The 8,598-nt window shown below is 40.8% G+C and overlaps 2 protein-coding genes across 3 annotated transcripts in view; both read left to right on the top strand.

The window, feature by feature from the left end:
* Positions 1-1,600, top strand: part of LOC109515014 (glucose-induced degradation protein 8 homolog) — a 4,753-nt gene extending 3,153 nt beyond the window's left edge. Inside the window, exon 5 of the mRNA XM_019868545.1 lies at positions 862-1,600. Within this exon, the coding sequence (XP_019724104.1) occupies positions 862-1,035 (174 nt within the window). The 3' untranslated portion in view covers positions 1,036-1,600. The remainder of the gene's footprint in view (positions 1-861) is intronic.
* Positions 1,601-1,685: 85 nt separating this feature from the next.
* Positions 1,686-8,598, top strand: part of slc17a9b (solute carrier family 17 member 9b) — a 16,943-nt gene continuing 10,030 nt past the window's right edge. For both annotated transcript variants that reach the window (XM_019868543.1, XM_019868544.1), the window contains exons 1-6: positions 1,686-3,027; positions 5,294-5,491; positions 5,604-5,743; positions 6,686-6,785; positions 6,865-6,995; positions 7,109-7,205. In XM_019868543.1, coding sequence (XP_019724102.1) covers positions 2,897-3,027; positions 5,294-5,491; positions 5,604-5,743; positions 6,686-6,785; positions 6,865-6,995; positions 7,109-7,205 — 797 coding nt within the window. In that variant the 5' untranslated portion in view covers positions 1,686-2,896. The remainder of the gene's footprint in view (positions 3,028-5,293; positions 5,492-5,603; positions 5,744-6,685; positions 6,786-6,864; positions 6,996-7,108; positions 7,206-8,598) is intronic.

The raw sequence follows: 8,598 nt of genomic DNA, 5'->3' as shown, positions 1-8,598 counted from the left end.
TTCCACTGGGGTTTAGCGGGTGTGTTTATAAAGAGACGAAAATTGTTTGGGGACTATCCCCCACGTTCTAGTTGAGATGGTATAACCCAAGAGGCAAAATGACGCTTGCTACTGTTGTTGCGAGTTGCCATTCGTTCTACTAAACCATTAGTCAAACGCCATCATGTCTTCTGTCGTTATTACACAAACAAAAATCTCTTTACTGTTACGAGTGTTAGTGACTCAATATGGCTACGCTCGTGAAAGCAATACAACGAACTCAAACGCGTCTTCGTTCAATGTTGTCAACTAATATCCGGATTAATTTTAGGCAAATTTTCCTCAATTCTCCGGAGAAATTTTCATAAAAAATTGAAAAACCCGGAATTCCGGGAAAATCCGGAGGACTTTCATCTCTGAAATGGTGACCGACGAAAGCAATAAACAAACAAACAAATAGCAGTATTTGTTATAAACTTGGACGGAAATACTGGCAAGTCAACCAAAAGAAGAAGCCTACAAGGTCAAAAATGTAATCGCATGTTAAATATAGTATTTGTAGAATTAAAAAAAAAAATGTTTGATTGTACTGGTTTGTACCACAGAGCGCTGAGTTTTAACTTTTATTTTATAACTGTACACTAAAATGCTGTCAAAATTCTACTTTTTTTTAATTGGTTGTTTTTTTTTTTCTCCATCAATTTAGCTTTGCAAAGGGACTGCCATTTTCAGCAATACTTTGACAGTTTTACACTTGTTAATCTTGCAACACAAAGAATCAGAATTACAATTTTGTCATTGCAGAGTGATTAAAATTTAGTCGATATCGCCCAGCCCTAATTGTAACTACCAGGGAAATAAGATTATTTGTCTATCTTTCAGGTGTGGAGCGAAGTGAATCAATCTGTACTCGACTATGAAAATCGGGAGTCAACCCCCAAGTTGGCCAAGCTCTTGAAGTTGCTGCTATGGGCTCAAAATGAACTTGATCAAAAGAAAGTCAAGTATCCAAAAATGACAGACCTCAGTAAGGGGACCATCGAGGAGCCAAAATAATGAAAGAATAAAATGGACATGTTTCCGATATCTATTTGTACCCCAACGAAATGAGATATCATCTTTGTCCACCAAAAGTTTCCCCTTTTATGTTGAACTGGACTGATGCTATTTTAAAATGACCTCTCACTCAATGGAACATGTTATTTTATTTGGTGTTATTATGTAGATATATGGAATGAAATCAGTATTTTTTTGTTTCATATTTACATGTACACTAGTTTTTTTCTGTCTGTTGGCAGGGAAAGTTGGTATTGGAAGGTGAATAAAGCCTAAATTAGGTTGTCAGTCTGCGTGATCATGCTTCCAGTGAAAATGATTGGCTGTGTGTGCATGTCCTCAACAAAAGCTTCCACGTGTCAGCAATGAGACACAGGGATGTTTCTCAATGCTTGTTTGACTGTAACTTTCTTGTTAATGGCTGAAAAGGTTCAGGCACCTGCAGACACAAAGACACACGGATGCTATGATGTACATGAGTGAAATAAGCTGCTCTTTTACTATATCTGCTGTGCTTCCATTTGCTGTTATTTTATTTTGCAATAAATGCAAGTTTTACAATTTTCCCAAAGCTTGGAGTGTTCGATAACAAGGAATGAACTAACTCAATTCTGATAAGGTGACTCAGAAAGGTTCTCAACACTTAATTTAGCTAAGGCATATATTTTACACTGGAAGAGCCTCGCGGCAAACCACCAAACATCATCATTCACTCACAGAATGGATACTTAGGTTAATTGTATCTTCTGCCGGTCCAGATAGTGTAGTGGTACTGGCGCCTGACTTGTGCGTGGGCAGCGTGGGATCTGTTCTCGCTCACTGATGATGTGGGTGTGAATGGTTGTTGTCTCTATGTGCCCTGCGACTGTCTTACAACCAGTCTATCTATATCAAGCCCCAGGCAAATCACTATAAAAACCTTTTCCACTTTCGCTTTAGAAATATTTTCAGGTGAAAAAATAAAAACTACACAATAACCTGGCTGTATAAATATACTACAGTGGACGTCACTTGGCAATAGCGACCCCATGGAGACAAAGACCGTGAATGTCAAAACATAATTTGCAATATTTTAAACATATAAGTAGCTTGATTTGCTGATTGATACATTAAATTAGTTATTCGAAATAACTTTTTGTATTGACTGGGTGAAGATATGCCGTTATCTCCCTGCATTGTTATTTGGTGAAACTGATGAAATGCTTGGAAGAAAAGATACTCCTTCATTTATATAAATAACGGAAATTATGTGTTGTGAATCAGCCATATTTGGTGTTTACATTCGCCTCGACGCCTTGAGGTCGGAAATGGGACAATCCGAGTGAGATAAACTCGATTTCCCACCTTTCCGAATGCAGCATCACATACCCTCAGGCTACTTCTGTGTGTTCAGGGAGTCAATTTCAACTCATTACACACATGCTGCACCGCAGCATCCTTCGCATGAGCGCATCCGCAGCGGCTCTTCGGCCCAAAAGTACCCCCGTGAAGACGACTTACAAAGTTAAAGTGCACCAGGAAGAAAGAATCGGCACGAGCTGACTTCCTCCCAGATTTGAATTGCTCACAGACGTGCGATCGGAATTTTGTTTTTGTGGGGAATCACTTCCTGGTTGTGCGCCCTCTACCGACCACACAAATACGTGCAGAGGTAAAAACTGACACGTGGATTTCTCTTCGGTGGGGCATCAGACAAACAGACTCCTTCGCTCAGTTTCCTGTCGGCCGTTCCTGAAGCTTTTTCAAGGCGAGAGATATGTGTGTCCGAACATCAGAAGTACGCCGTGTCTTCCTGTCTGCACTGCCGGGAAGAAATTGAAGTCGACGGTCGAGGCTGCCGCTAACAGAGACAGCGCGTTGAATGGCACTGATTCAAAAACATGGCAAGAACTATGGTCCAGATTTGCTCAGTCACAAAGAGAACCATCCGGCCGACAAGACTGGAGTCCCTGGATGTCATAAGAAGTGGGCCGAAAACAACAACTGGTCAAGGTAACGTTTACGCATAAACAATTACAGTGTCGAATGTTTACTGTGCCCCATCAAGCTAGTTCCCAATGTTAACTCGAAAGTTAAATCAAGAAACACATGGTTCCACTCTGAATTAAATGGCACGCAATAGTACTTAAGGCCCGATGAGTTGTTAATGTTTGCTCCTAAATAAATGTAGTTAACTGACTTGGAAGGAGACGCTCGCTTACCCAATATGCCTCCTCTATGTGTGAACTTTGAAGACGACTGCAGCTGAACATGATGCATTGATTTAAATTACGTTTTCCAACCTTGATTTTTTTTTCCCATTAAAAAATCTCATGGCGCACCACCACACAAAAATGTTCCAAAAAATACTGCATACAAAAATGTTGTCTCAATTTACTAAAAAAAAAAAAAAAAAGTTCATTTAGATAATAATTTTAGGATCAATTGAGTGGAATTGGATATTTTCCACGGGACACCTTGTAAAGTGTTTCACAACTTTGGTAAGCTAAGGCATGTATTTTACATAAGGCGAGGTAAGTTTATTTGCAGAGCACATTTTACATCCTGGCGACTCAAAGTGCTTTATATAAAACATTAAAAGCATCAAAACACAACTAAAACAGTTGATTATAAAGTGGACATGAGAATGATATCACAGTGCAGCTATAAGGAATTCAGACAATCAAACAGGGTGTGCAAGGATTCATTCAAGTCGGCGTCAAACAGAAGTCTGACTAGATAAACTTAAGAGTTGGAGCAGACCGATAGTTCTCTGTAAATTTGTTCCACATATTCAGGCTCAAAATTTTTCTGTATATATGGAAATATTTTATTTTTAAGTATGACTGTATATGGGGCGAAAAAACTGAACACATGTTTAGTTCTGACCCTGGGAATAGAGAACAGACCTATTTCAGATAACTCGAGAGGTTGGGGTGCATTTTAAGGGATCAGCAAATCAGAAATATATTCAGGCCCCAGACCATTCAGTGCTTTATAAATCAGCAGAACTATTTTCAAGTTGATTCTTTGGCTGACAGGAAGCCGGTGACTACATTTGCATGCAGTCAGTATTCGGGTTTTGATCAAAATGTTGGTTCCTGAAACATTCGGGATAACCCTGTTTACACGTATGAGCGGACAGAGTTGCTCCCGCATTCGAAGAACTCTGTTTAAATGGTAACCCACGAATATCGTGACGCAGGTACATGTCATTTCTGCTTAAACAAGTTCTATTCACGTCACTCACCACAGGAACAAAGCAGGTTTCCTCCTCTCTCCACAAGTGATCTGAATCTCAGTTTTGCTGTGATTGTCCACTTCTGATTGTGTATTTTTGGCAAGTTGGCGCCAGACATACAGGCTTATGCATATGTATAGAAGTGTCTGTATACACAGTTACACAGTGTCATTTTGACCGACAGAAAATAATGTGAAAATGTTGCAAATAAATCAATGTATTCAATTTAGGCTTGCTATGGTGATGTTGCCCATGTAAAATTATTTCCTGTACAATAAAGACCAAGATTCCTTGCAGATAGAGCAAGAGCATGTGCATAACAGAAACCAATGTCTCTCTGAGTGGAGGTATTTCGATACACGTTAATATGACCAAATATATGGGTCAGAAAAGGGGAAACACATGGGTCTAGTTCAGGTTTTGAAAAACCTAAATAAGAGCATATTCAAAATTTTCTCATGTTTACGTGGCCTTTAAAAACCTGAATACTGCCAATATTCAGGTTTTATAAGGGTTATTGACTACATGTAAACATAGTCAGGCTATACAGATCTGATTAGCCATTTAAATATTCTGTAGAGCGCTTTGTTGCAGCTGTTATGAAAGCGCTCTATTAATGAGTACTATTGTTAAATATTGCTGTCAAATGTACAATATACAAAAGATTTATTAAGCAATTTAAAATAAAAGAGCATTTGCTCACAAATGCTTTCTATGGATAATTGTTCTTTGAAAAAAGTGCAGATTTACACTATTTTTTTTAAGAATATTGTCAAATGAATTGCTATTGAGTTTTTTGAAAAAAAATATCAAGATATTTATTTTTTGAGCCCATACTTCCAACCCCTAGGCCAGAGTCAGAGTCATGATCCCGGTAATAGTTGAGCAGCAGGATTATCAAGCAAACAATTTCTTTTCGGTACAAGCAAATTACACGGGCCGTTGAACCCATGTCATGTGTTCTGCTGTTGTGATGATGCATTCACGGCACCTCAATGAAATGTGCTGATTTTAAACTGAGCAATCCTTCCTGTGCAGGCCGGTGGCAAGGGTGTGGACAGTGGTGCTCCTGCTTGGTACGTGCCTCCTCTACTGTGCCCGGGTGGCGATGCCCATCTGTGCGGTCAGCATGGCGGAGAAGTTCAACTGGAGCAAGAAGGAGACTGGCATGGTTCTGGGCAGCTTCTTCTGGGGTTACTGCTTCACACAAGTGTTTGGCGGTTACGTCAGTGACCGGTGAGTGTCATCATTTGTTGACATATGAATCCCATTCAAATGAATGATGGCTCACACAATAAAGTCAGAGTTACAAGTTGATGCTAATGCAGTACTTGACTGTGTGCTCAAGGGTGGGAGGAGAAAAAGTACTCCTGCTCTCTGCTGCTGCCTGGGGCTCCATGACAGCCTTCACTCCCATCTTAGCTCATTTTTGCTCCCAGCCAATCTTCTCAATGACGCTGGCCCGCTTCCTGATGGGCCTTTTACAAGGTAAACTAGCTTGATTACGTAATATGACACCCCAATAGTCATTGAGATTGATTTAGTTCGGACAACCGGGTGTACCAGAATGCTTCAACATGCAAAAAACTTCCTCCCTTTCTATATTGCCTTATATGGTCACTCGTGTCTCTTCAAGGTGCCACTCATCAACCATGGGTTTTGCCTTAATGTAGGCAGTCATGAATTGAACTTTCTGCTGGGCCTGTCGAATCACCGTTCTTAAAACATGTCCAGTGTTGTCTTTTATTCTTGTATTTATTTATTCTTATACTTGTACTTATTTATTTTTGGGCGCAAGAAAGTCAAGTGAAGTGAGAGGTACGACAAAATGGAACCGGAGGATTGGACCGATCAATCTGTCTTTGTTTTACTTGCCAATTGATGAACTCTCGGCTGTTAGAAAACAACAGTGGCGCGTTTACTTTCGAACTCAGTTTTCGCCAACGTGATGTCATTTACGCAGCGATCCCGACATTGTGTTTAAAGGAGACGTCTATCGTGCTCCTCTAGTCGCCTAGTAACTGCTCCAAACAAGACGGAATGGAACGCTGCACCTCCGGTATTCCAGTGCGAAGGGAGATATGGTTTATTTGATCTGAGAAGTTTTTGTTTGCTTATTTAGCATTGTCTTATGTGATTTCTACCATTTTATGTTTTGCCTACAGCTACAGTTATTGTGAGTAAAGTGAAGATGAGTTGCATAATCAGAAAATGCTGGGAAGAAAATTAAGAACTAAGCATTTTCTCTGATGATATTGCACAAGTCGTGTAGAGTTACGGTGGAGTTTGCATACCTCAGTGAAGATGTGGTACACTCGATCTCTCTTTGGAAGCTCCAATTACAATATCAAACACAATGTGCATCTTGTCTCGATTAGGCTTCTGATTCAATTTTTCTTTGTGGGATTATTTGCGTCCTGTTGATTGCAGGTGTACATTACCCTTCTTTGGCAAGCCTGTGCTCTCAGAAGGTGCTGGAGAGTGAGCGAGGCTTCCTCATGAGCACCGTGGGCAGTGGCTCCTACCTGGGGTGAGTCATGTCTCGCGTAAATGCATATGTTGTGCAGAGGGGGCCGTCGCAACCCGTGCGCCTGTGTGACATTTGGCAGCACCCTTGTGATCGGAGGGGCTGGTTCCCTTATGCTGGACCTTTACGGTTGGGAGAGCGTCTTCTATGTGTCAGGTCTGCTGGCGGTAATGTGGGCCTACTGCATGTGGAAATACTTACTCAGAGGAGAAGGCAAGTGAGGTTTTTTTAGTCTTATCTATGGTGTCTGGTGTCCTTTCTTATCGGTTGAAATGAGTTCAATGCCCCCTCATATGCAAACCTGACGGGGGGTTTTGTACTCGCAGGGCCAATCATCACTCTGGAGTCCTTGGGAAATGGTGTTCCACAGTCCAAACTGACCAAAAGGCATTGGTTACGGCTCTTCAAACAACCGGCAGTCTGGTGAGAACATGAGAAAGAGATCATGTCGAGAGAATATATGTTCAAGTTGAACTACTGCCAGCTTGGTCCGTCTTTCAGAGTCAACGGTTAAGTTGGGTTCAGCACCTGAATGGCAGCAACATCCTCCTCTTAAAATCTTCATCTGGTTGGGGTCACCAGTCAGAAGCTTAGCCCTTTTCGAGTTTCTGATGATAAACTAATGTCTCACCTCATGTTTTAATGATGGAATACGAATCATATGCTCCATTTCACGAGATAAGGAAAAACCTCAGTTTTAATCATGGTCCCAATGACATCAATGCTTTAGTGATTATTTTTTTCTGACAGAATGCTACAGTTTTCTTTAAGATAAAATCCAAAATTGGCAGCCAAAGCCAAATTGAAAGAAATTGAAAATCTAAAATGAAGTAAATTAGTGCAGATTACCACTCAGTGTCAGATTTTATGGGGTTCTTATTTTAAAATTCAAACCAACAACATTGTTTAATTGATTCACAGGACTCTCTTACTCAAGACCGTTTTCAAACACCACATTATTTGGAAGGTTTGTTTTTCAATTTTCAAGCAATTTCTCTCCCGTCTGATTAACTTCATGGTGTGCCAGAAGATTAACAAATTAACAGATCAGATAACACTGTTCAACAGCAAACTTGAATGAGAAATGCCTTTATGTGTCCCTAAACGTATCTTTGGGGCGGCACGGTGTTCGACTGGTTAGTGCGTCGGCCTCACAGTGCAGAGGTGCAGGGTTCGATTCAGGCTTCCCGGCTTCCTGTTTGGAGTCTTCATGTTCTTCCCCTGTCTGTGTGGGTTTTCTCCAGTTACTTCGGTGTCCTCCCACATTCCAAAAACATGCATGAAAGGTTAATGGAACACTCTAAATTGTCCCGAGGTGTGAGTGTGAGCGTGGATGGTTGTACGTCTCTGTGTGCCCTGCGATTGGCTGGCAACCGTTCAGGGTGTCCCTCACCTACTGCCCGAAGACAGCTGGGATAGGCTCCAGCACGCCCGCGACCCTTGGTAGGATAAGCGGATCAGAAAATGGATGGATGGATAAACCGTGTCTTTGACACTGATGTGCTAGTGAAAAAACAAGGGCAGATTCAGAAAATGTTTGATCAAAAAATGTTGCAGAGATGAAAGTCCTCCGGATTTTCCCGGAATTCCGGGTTTTTCAAATTTTTATGAAAATTTCTCCGGAGAATTGAGGAAAATAAAATAAATAATAAAATTAATCCGGATATTAGTTGACAACATTGAACGAAGACGCGTTTGAGTTCGTTGTATTGCTGTCACGAGCGTAGCCAAATTGAGGCACTAACACTAGTAACGGTAAATAGATTTTTGTTTGTGTAATAACGACAGAAGACATGATGGCGTTTGACTAATGGTT

This window comes from Hippocampus comes, unplaced genomic scaffold, assembly GCF_001891065.2.
Source record: "Hippocampus comes isolate QL1 unplaced genomic scaffold, H_comes_QL1_v1.1 scaffold41, whole genome shotgun sequence".
Taxonomy (NCBI): Eukaryota; Metazoa; Chordata; class Actinopteri; order Syngnathiformes; family Syngnathidae; genus Hippocampus; species Hippocampus comes.
The sequence above is the reverse complement of the archived record's forward strand: the minus strand, read 5'-3'. Positions and strand labels throughout refer to the sequence as shown.